We start from the raw sequence: 20,582 nt of genomic DNA, 5'->3' as shown, positions 1-20,582 counted from the left end.
TAAGCTATGTTAAGAGTTTTCCCACCATGAGCAAGCGCATATCATCAATTTTCTTGCTTGAAAAAGGCTTCTTTTCATCCTCATCTTCCTCTGTCCCTATAATTCCTCTCCTTGCTTGGGTGTTTAGAGTTTGGGAAGAAGGATTATACCATAGAATTCTAAAGAACACTATCTTCTTCATTGAAACAAGGCTCTGCAAGAGGACAAAAATATATTGTACAAGCTCTCGTTTGAAATGATTATAAATATACATGTCCATTTGGAGAAGGAACCAGTTTTAAACAAATCCGATCCTCATCAACTTGTCAATCTCAATTGGATATTCTGAGTAATGTACATGATTAGTGTTTTTAATGTGTAATTGTGTAAAGAAATTTACCCGGCACAAGCTATAAACCCGTCGCTGTCTTACTATTAAAAAAACTCTGCTTTCATAGTTGAATTCCGTTCAATCTAAAAATAAATATTAAATTCGTCGATATTTATGATACCTATGTTCTTATTGGATCTACATGGTGCAAATACAAAAAATAAACTGTCCAGAAGTCAACCACAACATTCTGCATATTTACAAATTTATATCCTCGTTGAAACTACGAAGTCCGAATATGGAAACAAAAATGTTTTGGACATTGCAGAAACATTACATGTATTTTGTAATATTTTTCAAATGGTCATGTAATCCACTCACATGAGTTATAAGAATTCACATGAGCTACAACACATGAAGAATTCACATGAGCTACAACACATGAGCTACAATTCTTATACGTCCACAACCGAGACAAAACTTTCCAAAAAAAAAAAAAAAATTGCTTTTCCATCCAGTTCCAATTTGTATACGTCCACAACCGAGACAAACTTTCATCTTGGGCAAAGCTGGATTCCCACGTGGACGGAAGGCTATAGCAATTCGTATACGTCCACAACCGCGACAAACTTTCCAAAAAGAAAAATTTTCTTTTATCCTTGGCAAAGTTGGATTTCCATGTGGATGGAAGGCTGTAGGAGGATCTCTCTCTCTCTCTCTCTCTCTCTCTCTCTCTCTCTCTCTTCGTGAGAGAATGTCAATCTATGCAAAAAGAAAGTCAAATCTATGCAAAAAGAAATACTGAGATAGATGACTTGTTATACTCGCTACAAAATATTGCACCAAGGAAAAACTATGCAAACAACCATCACAACCATCAAGGAAACCCTCTAGGTAAATTTTCAAGTGCAAACAACCATCACAACCATCAAGGAAACCCTCTAGGTAAATTTTCAAGCGAAAATTTCCATTTTAATGAGCACGCATTATCTACAAAGTCATCTTAACAAATGTCATAAGTCATCTTAACAAATTGACATTTGATGAGAAAGCATTATTTACCAAATATTAAGACCTCACAATTATATCATGTATAAATTGCACGTATTTATTTACCAAGTGATATAACCCTCACAATGATGCATGTATAAATTGCACATATTTATTTGCCAAGTGATATTAAGACCTCACAATGATACATGTATAAATTCCATGTATTTACCAAGTGACATCAAGATCTCACAATCATATTCGTATAAGCAATATTATTTACCAAGTGATATGAATTGACAATGATACATGTATAAATTGCGCATGTTTTTGGCTTGCCCAAATGGCAAAGGTTATACGGATGCCTTCTCTTTTTGCTGATTAAAAATAGAAAAAAGATAAAGAGTTATATTTTCAAGCAAAATTTGATAAGCCAAAAATGATGATTGGTTGAAATAAGATAGGACACTTATTTAAATGAGGTGTGTAAATATAATGATGGACAAGTCTTGATTTACCAAGGAAAAGATTTTGGGCTCCCTTTGAAAGCTTGTAAACATGGATGAATCATTGAAAACATTTATAAATAATAAAGACTTAAGCATAATGGGTGGCACCACTTGAGGTGATAAACTAAAGTTGTCGTCACCTATAAGACGGTTATTTTCGTTGGTGCAAATTTTAAGGAAAGATTCATCTTTTAGAGCTTTAATCTCTAGAGGTTTTTTAATTTCACTTATAGAAATGTTAAAATTAAGCTTAAAACTTAAGATGTATAACTTTTAAAGTAATCTCTAATGAAGATGTATAACTTTCTTTTCTTTAAGAAAATAAAATTTTAAATTAAAAAAAGGGAGAAGGCTACATGGATCCATAAGAAGGGAGAGGGTCACCCCGAAACGCCAGAGTTTTTAAGGATTAGAACTTAGAGCTTTCAAAGTCGAATTTACAACTTAGGGCTCTAGAGTCACTCTAGAGTTTAGGATGTAGAATTTTTTAAATGAAATCTAGAACATAGGGCACTAAAGCTTCAAGGATCTAGAGCTTAGGGGAGCTTTTCTTATTCAATCTATGTGAATATGTTTGTTGTTTTCCTTAAAGCTTAGAGGGATCTAGACAAGTAGCTTAATGTTCAAGCGAGCAAGCATTATTTACCAAGTGACTCCAGATTTTTCAGTTCAAAACTCGTGATTATTCTACATGGCAGACATAGAGTACCCGACAAAGCATGTTGATTATTCTGCTCCAGAGATGTCAATCGACTTGACGGCTGACTTGGGCTCGGGAAGGGTGATCTTGGGCACAGTCACGGTAAGCACACCATTCTCCATGGCAGCTTTCACCTCCTCCACTTTGGAGTTTTCAGGCAGGCGGAAGCGCCGCAGGAAGCTGCCTTGCGCCCGCTCCACGCGGTGCCAGCGGTCATCAGATGAGCTCTCCTCCTTTTTGCGTTCCCCACTGATCTGCAGCACACGCCCATCTTCCACCTGCACTTTCACATCCTCCTTGGCCAAGCCTGCACCATCCACAGAACGTGAGACATTTTAGCGCAAGAAAACAGGGGAAAGCCACATGCAGGGTGTGATATGATCTTCTTGGCCAAGATTACAATGCCTTGCTCTATGAACATGGTCGATAGGAACCACAGAGAGGGAGAAATGCATTCGTGCAGGTTTTGCAAGAACAAGATTAGGCACTTCTGCCACAAAGAAGTTGCATCAAGCAAGGAGACTAGGAATTAAGTTGTACCTGGTAGATTGGCCTTGAAGATGTGGGAGTCGGCAGTCTCCTTCCAGTCCACCTGCGTGTTGGCGACAGCGACAACATCACGGGCGAAGGAAGGGTGCTGATCAGGGAAGCGCATGAGAGAGGAGAATGAAGGGAAGGAGAAGGGGTCGAAGAGCTGCAAAGACTCGAAGGGATCATCGCTCCTGCGGCCACCGAAGAGGGAGATCGCCATTGTAACTACGTCAGCGCAGTGTATATCGGCGATGGGAGCTAGAGTATATATGCACAGTAGAGAAGTGGAGGTGAGTTTTCTGACGATCGCCCGCAGCTTAAAGAGGCAATAGCAGCACCTTCTAGACTTCTCTGGACTTCTTCCAGAGCTTTCGCCTTTCCGTCCGAATTTCCCACCCCGAAAGAATTATTTACTCGATACACTTTCTACTCTACACATACTGTCTCTACTATATTTTGGCGCAATAAAAAGGAAAACCCCAATAACCTCTTATACCCTCGTCACTATATGGCACGGGTGTGACCAAGGGGGATCTAAGACCCACATTTGGGGGTGCGAGACGGCTTTGATCTCAGCCATCGGATCACGCAATGAACTCGGGGTGAACTAGGGGTGAACTTGGGGCAAAAATAGCGCCCCGAGTTCACTCTTAGTTCACCCCAGGGGGATCTAGGGCCCAAATTTGGGGGTGCGAGGCGGCTTTGATCTCGGCCGTCGGATCACACAATGAATTTGGAGTGAACTAGGGGGTGAACTAGGGGCAAAAATGATGCCCCGAGTTCACTCCTAGTTCATCCGCCTCGCGGGGTGTGGGTCGAAGATAGGACGTTTTGGTTGCCACACGAATGCCCTACCACCACGCTAGCACGCGCTGCTGTCCATGTTAGCATGTCATATGATCATACCCTAGTTAAGGCGCCCCTAGTTCACCCTTAGTTCACCCCCAATTCACCCACCCCTAGCTTACTCGCCCTTAGTTCACCCTTAGTTCACCCACCCCTAGTTCACTGTGTGATCCGATGGCTGAGATTAAAGCTGCCTCGCGTCCCCAAATTTGGGCCCTAGATCCTCTCTGACCCAGAGCCGTGCCATATAGTGACGAGGCTCTCATACCCTGCCTAGATTCCCCCCCGGTGATCCTCTCTTTTGTCCTCCCTCCTCCTGCTCCCCGCTAGCTCCTCCTCTCTCTGCCAACTGACTGGTCACTGACCTGCACACACACAACGGGAGGCCCCACTTCTCCCTCCCTCTCCTCTAGCTTCCTCGTCCACAACACCTAGCACCCTCGTGTCCGACACCAGCCTGAGAGAGAGAGAGAGAGAGAGAGAGAGAGAGAGAGAGAGAGAGAGAGAGAGAGAGAGAGAGCTTGCCTTGTTGTTCGTAAGTGACACACACACATGACACACACAGAGCCTAGCTTCCCTTTGGCTTGAGAGAGAGAGAAGCTTCGATCGCATCACACGAAAGAGAGAGAGAGAGAGAGAGAGAGAGAGAGAGAGAGAGAGAGAGAGAGAGAGACAATAGTGGCATGCTAGCCACTTGTCAGAAAGAGAGAGACAACAAAAGACTCGAGCATGTCCATTGAGTTTCCAATTCTTCTCCCCCAATAACCCAGGGATGAATCTCATTTGAATTCCATCCAATTCACCCTTTTTTTGAAATCGTCCGGACATACTACTGGCTCTACATTTATTAAAATACTATCATGAAAAACATTCCCACCCCCTACTTTTCATCCCCAATTATTTCGCCCTCTTGCCTCTACCTGCGTGCAGCCCTCTCGTTTCCTCTTGCTCAGCTTCGTCATATAATAGCCCTATCGTTGCCATATTTTCCTCCTCATTCACCATGCCTTTGATGCCTACTGGACCCCCCCCCCCCCCCCCCCCCCCCCCCCCCAACACGTGCCCCGAGCGAGAGAAATGCAGTCCTCAACCTGTAAACAATGCGCTTCCTTCCTTGCGCCTAGAGCGTCTTGAGAGACAAGTCCTACCATACCAGCAACAAATCTGTCTGCACACACAAAGATGTACGCAAATCTTCCCTGCTCACAGCGCCAACAAAGAGAGAGAGAGAGAGAGAGAGAGAGAGAGATCTAGAAAATTTGAGCCCGCCACAACCCCCTGCACACACACACAAAGACATTCTTCTACATATCAATTGGAGCACCGCCCACGTCCTAGCTTGCAATTGACACTACCCCATGTCCCATGCTTGCCTCGCTGCTTCTTTGCATGCTTTCCACTCCTATGGCGGCTCCGACTACCACAATATTTGAGAGAGTCCGATAGCGTAGAGCTAGAGCCTCCCCCCCCCCCCCCCCCCCCCCCCCCCCCCCCCCCCCCCAAACACACACACACACAGACTACAGCCTTCCCAAGGCCCTTGATTTTAACTTTGACGAAACGAATCTCATTAAGATTCGAAGTGATTTGGCCATTTCCTAAATCATACCTTCATACTTGCAAAACTTTGTGAGCACATTTTCCCCACCTATGAATGTCTAATGCAAAAGTCATGAATTGCTTGATAAAACGACTTCATTCAAGATCATGCACATGGATTCAATAGGCAAAACATGTAAGATTGGAGCCTATATATACAAGACAAGACCGGAAACCTCATTCGGCATAGTTTCAATGTTAGGAAATAAGACGTAGCTAAATAGATATTTGAGTAGATTACTTAATGGAGAGAGATAGATTTCACACACAAGAGATTATAGAGCAGAGAGAAAGAGAGAGAGAGAGAGAGAGAGAGAGTACACACGATATACGTGGTTCACCCAATGTGGGCTACGTCCACGGGAAAGCAGTCACTCAATGGCTTTAGCACTTCAAAAGAAGAAGTAGTTTACAAAGGGATTAAACCCTTAATAGAGCTCCCACCTTGCTTCACTCTCACCACCTCACACTCACCTTGTTGCATCAACTTCACACTATGAAATGTGTGTAGAAATGGCATCCTTTTATAGGCCAAAAGGGCTACCCTCTCTTATGAGAGGCATCCATGTGTAGCCGCCCTTGTGCGAATAAGTCCAAATCGGACCCTCCAATCCGCCCATGTGTGGCCGCCCTTGAGAAGACAAGTCCGCTTTTGAATTCGGCCACCCCACCGGCCATTGACTACCGGCCAACCGACGATTGTTTTGCGACCACTTTTCGGCCGCCGTCCGGCCATAATATTCCGACGAAAAGGAATATTCCGACGAGGGAAAAAAAAGTATCGGGGGCTTCCACCCCCGAGGCCCCTAAAGTTGCCCCTGGTTTTTTACTGTGTGAAAATTTTGGTTTCCGGTGAGTGATTTACCTTTACACACAATGGCTTCTCCTCATAATGGGGGCCTTACAAATGTGCGCTTTTACCACAGAAGATTACAAGGATAAATCAGGCTCCATACTTAACATTCAATACTTTCTCCAATTGACTTTGTAAGTACCAAAAACCAATGGAATTCTAGAGTTTCACAAGAGATTCCTTGAATCAAAATTGGAAGTTTTGGGATGCATTTTTGCTTTCCTTGGTCAAATTTGATCTTTTGCCAAGTAATGCATTAAGGCGCATATTCTTGTATGTCCTTTTTCATTGTAGGACAAAAGAAATATGTTTCAAATGCATTCATTTGTTTTCTAAATCCCTTCATGCCCATCATATGGTCGAGCATGTGATTCATACATGCTAGCAGATGAATGATTCCCTTTCTCGGTAGTATTTCCTCTTTCTGAAGTCTCTTTAAGAGAATTCACATGAGAATCCTATTTGGGAGCAAGGACAATAAGATTCCTTGTTTGTAGGTATGTTTGGATCACAGCCTGCAAAGCAAGATTTACACCACCATCTATAACCTACGTGCAAGAAATTCAACTTTCCAAATTTTATAAGTAGTGATGGAATCATTATGAAATTCAAATTCGTGAAGTCGATCACTCTCTTTTCTTGTTGATTGCGTTCAGACATAGAGATGGTGATTTTGAATCAGAATTTCCTTGTGAGAGTTAACTATTTTGTGTGAACAATCACATGTATTTTCCTTTGTAAATCAAGAGAAAGCTCTTCAGATCTTATAGGCTCTTGGTTTAAACTCTTTTAATTTATCAAGGTAGAGAGAACACTCATAACATTGCCCATCTTGAAGTTAAAAAAAATCTTCCAAGATTTATTTATGCTCAATAGTGATAAAATCAAAGGTAACCCTTGTAAGAGTCCACTATTAATACAACATGCAGGTATTTAGGTTGCACAATACATGGATTAATAGATCCCAATACTATCTTAAAATAGCTAATTACAAGGTTCAACCCTTCATGCTCTATCGTAGAGCCTCCCTTTCTTAAAAAAGAAAGAGATAACCAGAGTATGCTCCAATATCAATCTCGGAGAATTGGAATTAAAGTGCATTGGAAATTACATATTAACTAGAATAATTAATCAATTTTGTAAGAGTGAGAACATTTGAGCATGATAATTGCAAAGCAAGCATTAACTTAAATATTCAAATCACACATCACATACACGTGTTGAAATTGCGAGAGAGAGAGAGAGAGAGGGAGGGAGGGAGAGAGGTCAACACCAATTGAGGGCCGGCCTTTTTGGAGCTAAACCTCCCTTTGGAAGGACTTTGTATTAATATAGTTGTAACATTTAATGGCCTAATAACTTATGTGTAGCGGAAATTAGCATGAACATAGTGGGCATTTCATTAGAATAGATTCCTAATGAGAATTACAAGAGTGCTTGGGTGGAGAGAGCAACAAAAAGCATAACACCTAGTTAGATAGCATCAACAATACTTTCAAAAGAGAGAGAAATTAAGCTATTGACAACAGTTGAGGACCAGATTTGCATGGAGCCGATCCCCCCTCCAAAAGGCTTTGTATTATTGTTTCTCCCATCAAGAGAGACATTGTACAATACAATTCTTTGTGTTCCTTCTAGACTAGCTAGTGCAATGAAGATGGAAACTTCATGCACTAAGCAAAACACTTAACAAACACAACTTGAATTATCCCCGTTCTCAGACCCAAGACCTCACACACCTTCGAAGATGGTGAGAGCTAGCAGGGTATGAGAGTAGATTGAGAGGAAGAAGGAGTATCTTATGAGAAAGATGTACATCTCCTCACATAATCACTCATATTAGCATAGCTTAGCTTAGTAATTAGCTTGGTAGAGGAGATGAGCATGCATTGAAGCTTGGCTCTTGGTTGGATTTGCATCCACATGCCAAGAGAGTGTTGATGTAGGCTTCTATCTCACAAGCTTAGAGTAGGTGATGAGTTCTCCATTAAAGCTTGGGAAGAGATAGTCTTCTCTTTCTTCACACATGAGCTTCTGTGAGTGTGTGTGTGTGTGTGATAATGCCTTGCAAAAATCAGCCTACTCTCTCTCTCTCTTGGGCGAGCCCTCTTGCTAAATGCTCTTCCTGAAGCCTCATTGGCCCTCCCCAAGTCAAGCCAATTACAATTAAGGTGCATAAGTGATAGCCTTATGACATGTGTCCCCCTTTCCCCTTTTGTGAGAGTTTTAGGTAATTAAATAATTAAACTAAACTCTTATTGGACCCCTTTGCCTCCTGGCCAATAGGAGTCAGGCAAGCCATGGGGCTCCTGAATGCTCATTGGACCCCTTAGGAGACTGCCCAATAGTCTTCTAGGAGACTTAATTCTCATTGGTTTCTTTTATTAAATGTTTTTAAATTAATTAAACTAGATTTACTCTAGCTTAATTTTCATTGGTCCACTTCAAGGGTCATCCAATAGAAATTGGGCACACCTTGTGGGCATCTGGGCTAGGGAGCTGACATGTGTCCCTCATTCCCTTTGTGTAAAGGGAGCCTGTGTGTGTGTGTGTGTGTGGCTTTCTCTCTCATCCCCTACCTTTAGGGCTCGCCCCCTCCCATGTAGGGATGTGCAAAGACTTTTAGGGCACACACAAAGCATCCAATTTTCCGTAGGATTGACCTTTGGACACAACCTTTGAATTTTGGAACCTTAGCATTTTGGAAGTCTTAATGGGCTGAACCTTAGGGTCTTTTTAGCCCATTGTTGCACATGGCTCTTTTGCAGATGGCCCCCCCTTTGGATCCCTATTTTCCCTCCTTTGGATCCCTACTGTGGCCGGTCTGCTAGCTTAATCAATATTCTACACTACAAGAGGTTGTGTGCTCTTGTGACGCTGTTAGCGACGGAAATACACTGGGTTTTTATAACCCCCAGCGTCGCTAAAATCGTCGCTAATAGCGTCGCTACGAGAGCATCGCTATATACGTCGCTATAGGCGTCGCTATATAGCGAGGCTCATAGTGACGGTTATAGCGACGTTTACACAGAAGTCTATAGCGACGCTCATAGCGACGCTACAGAGCCATAAATAGCGACGCCCGAGAGAAATTTTTTTTGGTGACAGGGCATTGAATGCCTGCCACCCATCAAGCATATTGTACTTGATTCACTTTTTAAAAAAAGTGCAAGGGTAGATAATAGACCCAAAATAGTCACCCACAAGACGCATTGTTTGCAAAATTGACAAGCGTAAAATTGACAATTGTACACATAATAGGCAAAATGAATTGATTGAAAAATGTAATAATGACAATTGTACAACATCATAGGCATAAAGAATTGATTGGCAAAATGAACTGCGGTGACAAATGTAATAATATACATGATTCAAAAAGACGTATAAAATCCGTCTCATGATACATAAGCTATGAGAAACCCTAAACTAATGCTATCTAGCTACGGCTAAACTGACGTCGTCTAGTCAGACGTCTCATCGCGTCCAAGCGGTGTATCCGTCGGATTCTGCAAAAAAAGACAATAAGACAGCTTTCAGTAAGTATAAACATATAACGACATTTATAAAACAATACAAAAAATAGAAAAGAGTAAAGCCTAATACTAACCATGCCGCCGCGAGAACTGAGAATGTCCATCAGGGCGTTTAAGCCCTTCCTGCCTACGTACTCGCGCTCGTACGGTGTGGGATCACGTCTTGTCATCGACCACTGTCAAAACATACAAAGATTTCATTATGTTAGAATTAAAAAACTCATCAACCCTAAACTATCGAACATAAAGAGCAATGCGAATACACTTACAAAATCGGCCTCAAATGATGCCCATCCACCACTCCCCAAGTGGTGCGAGCTCCCTGCCTCTACTCGCACTCTGGCTGCATCCTTTTGTTGCTTCCACTTGTCGGGATTCTCGCGCGCTGCTTTCTTCGCATTCTTCCAATCTTCTTTGGCCAGCCAATCTGGCCTGTTCCACCCATGCTTGATTGTTTTTTGCACTTCGAAACGCTTGTGTTTGCAGTATTCGCGCATTCGAATCTTCATCAGGTCTTCATTGAAGCGCTGATCCCGTGTTGGAACGGGAAACTCATCATGAAGTATGTTGATGACTCTGTTTTTTAAATCACTTGGTACTTCACTCCATTTGTTTAGTATATAGTGTCTAAACAGCTGAGAGCAAAGACCACGCATGCGCGAGATCACCTTCTTGCCGTCATCATCCATGATGATGCCGCCGCTGAAGTCGACGGAGTAAGGCAAGCCCTCTGGCCGGTGACGCGTGAACCTAGGTGTCCCGGCAGGGGTCTCTAGCGGCGTGTCGATAGGGGTACGGACGTCAGGTGTCTCCACCGGCGTCTGGGCCCCGAAGCGAGGAGTGTCGAGTGGTGTGGCTCCTGGCGGAGTAGGTAGAGGTGTGTAGCTGCTAGGAACAGTCAGTCGTGCAAAACCTGGCGTAGATGGCGATGTTGTGGCTGGTGTGGGGGCGGGCAAAGAAGGGGAGGGTAAAGAGCCTCGTCGAACACAAGGCGATGTGGAGGCATCGGCGGCGGAATCCCCACAACAACCGCCACCGCCACCACCACCACTAGAGCACCGGTGTCTAGACGAGTGTGAAGCTCGTCTCGTCGACGCCGAAGCTTCGGAGCGTGCCGAATGCTCCGAAAGAGAGGGAGATGCGAATGGAGTAGGAACGCGCGATGATGCGCCAGAGCGATGATGCTCCACGTACCACTGTCTCTGCTGCGGTGACAAAGAAGAAAGAAACTCCTCATCATCCATACCTGCATTAAACACACGAATATTTAAAGTTAATATTGAATGAATAGAGTAGACAATGACGCAAAGACCGTTAAATACAATGACGTAATGACGCATATAAATACAATGACGCAATGAATTGAGTGATAGAAGAGGCAAGTCAAAAACTCAGAATTTTCAATCAAAGATGTGAGCGCGAGTAGAAAAGAGCGTTATACACCATGAAAGATACTTAGAGAGCCAGAGCTTTTACAACACGGAGCAAAATTGTTCAAATACAATATTTGTGGCTTTAAGAGATCTCTCTCTCATCCTCGCATAACTCAGCATAACTTCCTATATCTATATAGAGCTCTCCGTTTAAACACATATCGTCTGTTTCATTTTGTAGCTCCTCTGCAAGCACCCCATATAGAGTAGTAGCATCTTGATGCTCGTCTGGCACCACCGCAGCGGCTTCTGATTGAGTATCTTCTCTGATCTCCTCCGTTGTGATTGGCACATGGTAGCCTTCATACGTCCTTGCACTACGAGGGGCTACCTCTATGACGTACCACCAGTTTGATGTAGACTTTGTAGGATGAAATATAACCTGCCAGAGCCACATAACTTACATGAGAGCTTTCAAGCACATAACTTGTAAAAGGGGGATGTTAACTATTTACATACTTACTTGTTCACAATGCTCGGGTAGTACGAAAGTGTCTCTTAGGTCAGTCCATTTCTTAGTACAATCCACCTCAAGAAAACCAGACTCTCCTCTACGCACAGTAGCGTTGCGACCCTCCATGATTATCTTGAACCATTGCACGTCGAACAAGTCGACAAAAAATCCTCTGTAATCGATCCTCAAAATCTCTTGTAGCGTGCCGAAGTAAGTGAGTTCCGCCACCACAGGATCTGCATCAGAGGAACATCGTCGACTAGACTGTTCAAATTTTGCCATGATTCCACAATCTTGAGTAAAACGCTTTTTGTCGATCCGTTCCACCCTAAAATGTCGACCTTTACACCATGCTACTGTGTATGACTTATACTACAACGAACAAAGATTATGAGTGTTCGTTCAAACGTTTAGAAATAAAGTCACTAGCTAGTCGTACATTGCAAACTTACCTTGGTCGCGCAACCCCGAGAATACTCCCACTCTTCCTCAGTCACTTCGTCACCGCATTGTTGTGCGCTTTTCAATTGGTTGTGCAACCATCTTAAGCTCATGAATGTTGGTAGGCTCTCCAGAACTGTCGGATAGTGCATCGGTGGTCGTCTTCCCCGTCTCCACTCGATTCGTGCCCTTTGTCGCTCTTGCTTTGCATCCTCATATTGTGAAATCCACTTTTGCATCACTGGATTGTGAAGCATGGAAAATCGGTTGATTTTAGCCTCTAGATCTTCCGTCATCTTCTTCTCAACACCGAGATTGCACATGACAATCCCAGATATGCGCTCATCATCTATGGTTCGCCATAGCGTGTCCCGAGCTTTATCAAATCTGTCTAGCCACTCTCCAATGTACACTAGGGACTCTGATACCAACCAACCTTCTGCCATGCTACCCTCCGGACGTGCCTTTTGACGCACATATCCCTTAAGCATTTTCATGAAACGTTCTAAGAAGAACATCCATCTGGAATGAACTGTGCCAGCTATTTCCACCTCATCAACTATGTGAACAAGAAGATGCACCTGAATGGTTAGCATGGTAGTAGGAAAATGTTTCTCAAACATGCACACAAGCTCCGCAGCATTTAGTTTGGCGAATGGTATGGAGTCTACGTTGATCTCCTTTTGTGAGATCCATTGCACCAGCTTTGCAAGTTTCTAGATTGTGTTACGGATGTCGAGAGACAAACATCCCTCAATGGCAACCGGTAAAATAAACTGTAAAGTATGTGCAGCAATGATATTAAAGTCCACATTTTATGCAATGATATTAAAGTCCACTATGAACGTACCTGACACATTTTATGCCAATCATGTGACTTCAAACCGGTAACCTTTCCTTCTTTAGTAAAACACGTTCGGAGCGAGTGTATTACGCCAGTGGGGGTCCGCAAAGATCGAATGGTCTCTTTTACTTTACGTTCTTGGGCTCCTGTGAAAATCCATGGTGCTTTAGGGAGTTTTATCGATCCATTAGACGCTGTTTGCGGCCAATATTGCTCCATACAATCCACATTTCTAAGGTCAACTCTGGCTCCCAAAGTATCTTTCTTGCCGGTCAGATGGTCCCATAGTAGATTACCCACATTCTTGAATATGTGCATTGGATCGAGCAAGTGATTGATCATGAGTCGGGGCCAGTATGGTAACTCGTACCATAGAGATAGTCTCTTCATCCCTGGAGGCAATCCGTCATCGCACATCTCCTTCTGCTCTAACCATGCTTGTGCAGACATCCTTGGTGGCTCTCTTCCCAAAAAGCCGTCGCGTAACACATGATTCTCTGGAAGATACGCTTGATGACCTTCGTAGATTTGCTTCTTCAGTGAGGGCGCCCTACGTGCATTCAGTCTAGGTCCACATGTGACACATGCTCTGTATCCGCTTGTTTGAAGCCCTGCATGTATACACATGATAATAGATCAACTATGGGAAAAAACAAGATTTACAGTGTCTGAGTGAGGAGTGTCAATAGATCACCTGAGCATTCTGTTAGCCCGGGATAGTCATGCATGGTCCACATTAGAATGCCTCTGATCAAAGCATTCCATCGTCCTGTGTGTCGGCTCATATCCACCACCTCTATGCCAATCCCCAATTGTTGTAGCTCTTCCAATAGTGGACGAAGATACACATCCATATTCTCCACTTTATATCGCACTGGCACAATCAAGCTTAGCCATAGGTGCCCCTTCTTCGTAGTCAACCACGGGGGAATGTTGTAGTTGACGATGACAACGGGCCATACACTGTAAGATGTTGATCTTTGACCAAATGGATTTACGCCATCCATAGCCAGGCCTAAGCGCAAATTTCGAGCTTCCCTGGCAAAATCCGACCATGTTCCATCTATATGTTTCCAGGCTGCGCAATCTGCAGGAATTCGTAGCACACCATCCGAAGATTTATTCTCCTCATGCCATGATGCTAGGGCGGCCATGGACTTACATTCGAAGAAATGCTTGATGCGAGGAAGCAGAGGAAAATGTCGCAAAACCTTTTGTGGAATTTTTGTCCCGTGGAGATCTACTCGATATCTTTCGGAATCACATTTCAAACACTTCTCCATGTCTATGTATTCCCCTCTGAAAAGAATGCAGTCATTAGGACAAGCGTGGATAGAATTGTAATCCATCCCCAAGTTTCGCAAAATCTTTCTTGCTTCATCTCGGGAATCTGGCATCACATTGTCAGATGGTAGTATGTGCTCTTTAAGCAATCTACACAACATAAAAATACGATACAGTCGTGTAAAAATCTATCAGATCATTATACATTTCGAGTTTTATTAAAGTAAACTAATTGTAATAGATCACCTGAAAAGCGCTGTGACGCTAGTGTCACTCCATCCAAACTTTGCCTGCATGTTGAGAAGAACTAGGAGTGCTTTCAATCTAGACATACGTGCTCCATTATACAATGGCGTATCGGCTTCACTTTTCATATCATCATAGATAAGCCTTTCTGAATCCATGATCGTCTCGATCATTTCATCAATCTCGGGCTCAAACATTGCCTCGTTGGGAATGTGCTCTGCATGATCATCCCCCGAGCTGTCAGAGGCTACATCCTGTGGCCTCACATATGCTGCTTGACCAAAGCGCCTGTGAACACGTCTATTGGGTTGCAAGATTGCTGCTTGTTGGCCAGTGTCAGAGTCCGACGAGTTATAATTGGCAACAACTCGATCTATAATAGATGGATCGAACTCGCCAAATTCGCGAACGTGCTGCAAAGAAACACGTCTTGTCCGTCACACAGCATGCTTGCATTAATTACAAGGACATAAGACCCTCGTTGAGAGATAGGTGTTTCGGTTGGACGGTCCCACATCCTCGTCACTACTCATAATGAGGATAAAAATCTTATAACCTAGACAACAAATTTAATATTCTATTGGCATTCTTCGTCTTATCTCTCCCTCTCTCTCTCTCTACCTCACATTCTCTAGTCATGTCCAATCCCCGCACACCTCGGTCTAGAGGTGCACGGAGATCAGAACCACCGGGTTATAATCTCGTCTTTATTGGTCAATACCTATATTTGTGGGTACAAGAAATCTACAGACCTACGTCTACATGATACTGCATGTAGTGGACAAAACCCCTTTGCCTCTTCTCTAGCTGTAGCACTTCACAGCATCTTAACATCTTTTCACAGTAGATCTTTTCATTGTTCGTCTAACTCTAAACCCTAAACCGTAAGTAATTCTTGCGTGGACTCGATCTAACGTAAATAAGCGTAAATCTAAATAAACGTAAATCTAACTAAAAATAAACCTAAATCTAATTTAACGTAAGTCTACATCTAACCTAATCTTTAACGTCTTTTGGGATAGTTTCCTACGACGTTAAAACTCTCTTCTTCTTGTGTGTATGTGTGTGTGTGTGTGGGTAAACCTAAATAGACCTAAATAAACCTAAGTCTAATCTAATATAACATAAATCTAAATCTAACGTAAATTATGTTATATTAAAAACAAAGAACTAAACTAATAGGGATTATAAGAACCTTAAAACTGATTTAACACATAATTTTTCACATAACTCGGCAAGAGTTGGCATTCTCATCACTAAAGATGTGAGAGTTAACTTTCGGCGGTGACGCTGCCTCATCTCCATCCACATCTGACGACAGCAATTGGCCCTTTGGACCGTTCTTGCTCTTGTTACTAACTTTGAAGTTGCTGTTGAATGACTAGAGGTTGTCTAGATGGTCATTGTCGGGGATGTAGTGACTCTTGCCGCCCTGAAGATCCACTTTCTTTCCTATCTTCTGAAGACATTTCACCAGTACTTTTGGATCGACGGAGCCCACCATGAGTGAAGGCAGCAATACCCTATATTCCATTGAGGGCTTTCTTCACCCGCTTCATGCAGGCATCGTAGTCTATGGAGACCTAAATCTAATCTAGTATAATGTAAATCTAAATCTAGCGTAAATAAACGTAAATCTAACTAAAAATAAACCTAAATCTAATCTAATTTAACTTAAATAAACCTAAATCTAATTTAACGTAAGTCTACATCTAACCTAATCTTTAACGTCTTTTAGAATAGTTTCTTACGACGTTATAACTCTCTTCTTCTTGTGTGTGTGCGTGTGTGTGGATGTGTGTGCCAATAAAAAGAGATAAATGGTATAACCTTTCTATCACCCATGCCAAGTATGATAGATTGGTTATGCCATTTTCCTCTTGAATAATAGGTCTTGAGTTCAACTCCTCGTCGGCTAGATCTTTAGGTCTTTTAATTTTAATTAGTTTCCTACGACGTTAAATTAGTTTCTCTCTCTTTCTCTCTCAATGTGTGTGCGTTTTTTTGTTTATGCATGTTTTCTCTCTCTTTTCCTCTCTCAATGTGTGCGTTTTTTGTTTATGCATGTTCTCTCTCTCTTTTCCTCTCTCAATGTGTGCGTTTTTTTTTTAATGCATGCTCTCTCTCTCTTTTCCTCTCTCAATGTGTGTGTGCATTCTTTGTTTATGTATGTGTGTGTGCGTTTTTGTTTATGTTTGTACTCTCTCTCTCTCTCTCTCTCTCTCTCTCTCTCTCTCTCTCTCTCAAAAACACTATGTGTGTGTGTGTGTGTGTGTGAGAGAGAGAGAGAGAGAGGGAGAGAGAAAGAGGGGAAGGGAACATGAGAGTGAGGAGAGGGAAGGAGCATACCTGGCTCTCCTTCCTCTCCTCGTGTGTGTGTGTGTGTGTGTGTGTGTGTGTGTGTGTGGAGAGGAAAGAGAGAGAGAGAGAGAGAGAGAGAGAGAGAGAGAGAGGGAGAGAGGGAGAGCGTTACCTGCTCCTTGCTTGAGGGCGCCGAAAAACTCAGATCTGAGATCTGAGTTTTTGGGCGCTCTCTGTTATTTTTTTAGCCCAGCCGGCGTCACTATGAGCGTCGCAAATTTACAAGTAAATTTGCGACGCTCATAGCGACGCCGGGATTTTTTTTTTTGAGCGTCGCTAATATGAATAACCTCTTGTAGTGCTAGCTTTTTCTCCCCTGGCACTTCCCCACATTAAATGATCAGTTTAATATGAGAAAATCATTTAGGAGAATTAGATATTGATTATTATGACAATAGCTATTCTCTTTCAGAATATATTTTCATCAAATATAACTGGCTATTCGCACTTCTAACTGCACAAATTGAAGAGATGAACTAGCCAAGGTATCAAGCAAAGAAGAAGGCTAGCTGCTCAAAACATACAAGTAATAGGCTTCCAAATTGACCATGCAATTAAAAAAAACAAATAGAGGTTGGCTTTTGTACTCTCCACCCTCTCTGGACATAGCCCAACACCCCTCTCCTTACCTCACGCCATTGCTCAATAGTCCCCCTCTCCCCACTTGCCTCATGCTTCTCCCCCTACCATAGCTCAACACCCCCCCTTTGTGCTGCTCATAGCGCCCCCCCCCCCCCCCCCCCCCTAAAGACACACACATTCTATGTGGGTTACCCCCTCCTCTTCCTTATTTTGTCCTAACCGCCATCCTCTTCATGCCTTTCTTTGCACTGCCCCTAGCCCCCTACTCACTTTTTCTCTATTTTTCTCGTAAGTTGTTGTCTTCCTTAGGCACTGTTTCATTTTCTTCCTCCCGACTCAGATCTCACAACCAACCTATCACAACAACAGACATAGATGGAGGCTCATACTCCACCACAAAGGGAATTTGGCAAAGACCCCTTGCTCAATCGTGCAGAGTCTACCATGTGACTTGCTCTATCATCGATGGAGCAAGCGAGCCTTGTAGCACAAGTGGAGTGCCTCCACGCGTGACCTCCGTCATATGTAAGATTATCGGCACCCAACCCAACAAAGGAGAAGTGTGCAACTTCCTTCATGCCCACCTTCTATCGGAGGCGGGAAAGATCATCGACGTTCAACGTCTTTGGCATGGCTATTAACGGATCAAGTTTGAGACTCTTGAGATGGCATCCAAGGTCATTACGATGAACCCCATGGTGATCTGAGTAGTCAGAGCTCACTTTTGACAACGGTGCCATGGGTTTGATCCTTCTACCAATGTTCTTGTCAAGGAAGCAGACCTGCACATTTGTGATCTACTTCCCCGGTTTGAGGAGAGAGCACCTCTTGCTACTTTCTAGGATAGGTTCCAAGATGGACCGTTTTGGAGACACTGTGCACGGTAGCTACATTAGCTGCCAAGATAGTAGGCATACCTATGGTATGTGTTCTCGTTCAAGACACACACACACACACCATCAAAGGAAATTCTACTACCACGATTGAGTGGTGGTTGGATCAAAAAAATCATGGGGTATTTGGGGCTCTCAAATTAGTGCTTCATTTGTATACAGATTAGCCATCTTGTAAAGGCCTATTTACGGAAGAGTCCCACACCCTCGGTATAGACCCATCCTAGCAAGGCTAGCCAAGCTCAATCTGTAGAGTTGTTGGGAGCAGAAGTGGGGTACCTTTTTTGAGATAGGTGCCCTGGTAGATGAGAGCTAGTAGCAGGTTTGTAGCCATCATCATCGGGGACAAGCAGGCCAGTTTGGCACCCCCGATGGTTGGCTTGCACCAGACCAATAGCAGTGAGCTCCCACAAGGAGCCGTTTCAACAATATACAATAGGATGAGCCGGGGAATACCCCTTCCACCTCAGCTTCGCCACTAATAGCCCCTCCCCCTCTGCCTACTATCCCAATTTCTTTGCCTCCACCTTCCCCTCCTTCACCCGCCTCCTCCGACCCCTCCCGCTAGCCCTTCCGCACCATCTCTTGACCCCTCCCATACCCTTCGTCGACCCAAGGGATTGGAAACTCTTGGCAATGTATTTGCCATGAGCTACCTAGTGCGAGAGGAGCAACCCTATTTGCAAATGCCCCTCTAGTGCAGGCATCATTTTTGGAACTCCCTTGCAGGCTGACCAATTTTGATATTTTTTGCCATTGAGACTTCTTTGACTATGAATTTATGCATGCAACTCTTCTCTTGACCTCAAGGTGGCTTTTTGCAAAGTACACGTTCTGTTTGCTAGAGGGGTAGAGGTCCTGGACACAATGGCTTGTTTCTACTTCCCATTGTGTGGTAGGAATTAGAGTGAGTGGACCATGCATACAATGTTTCATTGGCTCTAGGTTTAGGCTATCAAATTATCTCACCACATGGGAGACTTACGGGTGATAGACTTGATACATACTTTGTGGCTGTTGGCCAAGTTCTCTATGACACCAACATATGCAAGAGGATGTAGACACCTTGTGTGGTATACTTTTTTGTAAATACTCAGAGTGCACCATGCTATGTATATGTTCATGAGGACTCTTGGACAAAGGATGTAGCTCTACAGACTGCATGCCCCGCCTGGGTATGTGTCCAACAAACACTCTAGACATGCCTCTCTCATCACTTAGATGCAGATTAATCCCCTTCCAAGCATGCCTCAAAGATTGCAAGATTGGCTATGATGGCAACATTGGCTTTTTTGCACTAAACCCATGTGGATTTGCTCATGGAATGTGCAGGGGCTAGGTGAACCCAACTTTCTACATCAGAGGGGTTGACTCAGACAAGAGCTCCAAAGATGCCTTGTGGGTGGAGCGATCGATATGCTTATACTCCAGGAGCATCACTTGTGTGAGAGCCCTATTAGCCATCACTTGTGTGAGAGCCGTATTGGGCGTTGTGGACATTTCTTACATGGTTGCTATGAGACCTTTTGGTTAGTTGCCTTTGGGCTTGGTGAGATTCAGGTAGGTGTATGTATCACTATTGCCAATTCATGGCAGCGGGCCATTGTGGATAGATACATCAATGTTCTAGGCAGGGTCCAATGGGTCGCCATGCAAGTTCATGGCCAACTTGTGGGTTTTTTGAACATTTATGCACCCAACCATGAGAGTACGCGGACTGACTCCCGATCACATTTGTTGAATTCCCTACCTCATGCAAAGCAATGGGGGATTTCAACATGCTTGAGGAACCTTCAAACAGGGTTGGTAGCAACCATGCTACTATACATGGGACTAAGTTGGCTACTTGGGAATGACTATGTGTAGATTTGAGGATCTCAGATGTATAGCAATATGCGAGATTTTCACGGCCTTCATGCAGTCTCTCTTTTTTGTTGTCTCATTGTAGAGTAAGAGGGGTGAATCTATGTAGGATAGATTTCTTCTATGCTAGTGATTACTTATGTGACTTGGATGGTACCATATGAATTTTTGCAAGGACTACTTTTTTGACCGCATGTTAGTGATCCTTACTCTATCCAATGACAAGCAGAGGAGTGACATCATTGTTCTACGCATCCCCAAGAGGATTTTTCTGGATATGGAGCTTAGAGGTGTTGCAATTTCGACTAAG

The 20,582-nt window shown here is 43.4% G+C and overlaps 1 protein-coding gene across 1 annotated transcript; it reads right to left on the bottom strand.

The window, feature by feature from the left end:
* Positions 1-2,208: 2,208 nt before the first annotated feature.
* LOC147424379 (17.6 kDa class I heat shock protein 3-like) lies at positions 2,209-3,349 on the bottom strand. Its single transcript, XM_086500218.1, has 2 exons — positions 3,050-3,349; positions 2,209-2,816 (listed from the first exon to the last, which is right to left on the bottom strand). The coding sequence occupies exons 1-2, from the start codon at positions 3,258-3,260 to the stop codon at positions 2,536-2,538; spliced, it is 492 nt and encodes a 163-aa protein (XP_086356344.1). The 5' UTR covers positions 3,261-3,349; the 3' UTR covers positions 2,209-2,535.
* Positions 3,350-20,582: the final 17,233 nt, after the last annotated feature.

The sequence above is a fragment of the Adiantum capillus-veneris genome, chromosome 25, assembly GCF_014529385.1.
Source record: "Adiantum capillus-veneris isolate H3 chromosome 25, ASM1452938v2, whole genome shotgun sequence".
NCBI classification, from domain to species: Eukaryota; Viridiplantae; Streptophyta; class Polypodiopsida; order Polypodiales; family Pteridaceae; genus Adiantum; species Adiantum capillus-veneris.
Note: the sequence above shows the minus strand (reverse complement) of the source record. Positions and strands in the feature narration are given on the sequence as shown.

Excerpts from the sequence above, each read along its gene's own strand:
- LOC147424379 (XM_086500218.1), bottom strand. The coding sequence starts at position 3,260 with ATGGCGATCTCCCTCTTCGGTGGCCGCAGGAGCGATGATCCCTTCGAG. Across the intron at positions 2,817-3,049 it reads CTTCAAGGCCAATCTACCAG|GCTTGGCCAAGGAGGATGTG; the intron begins GTACAACTTAAT and ends TGGATGGTGCAG.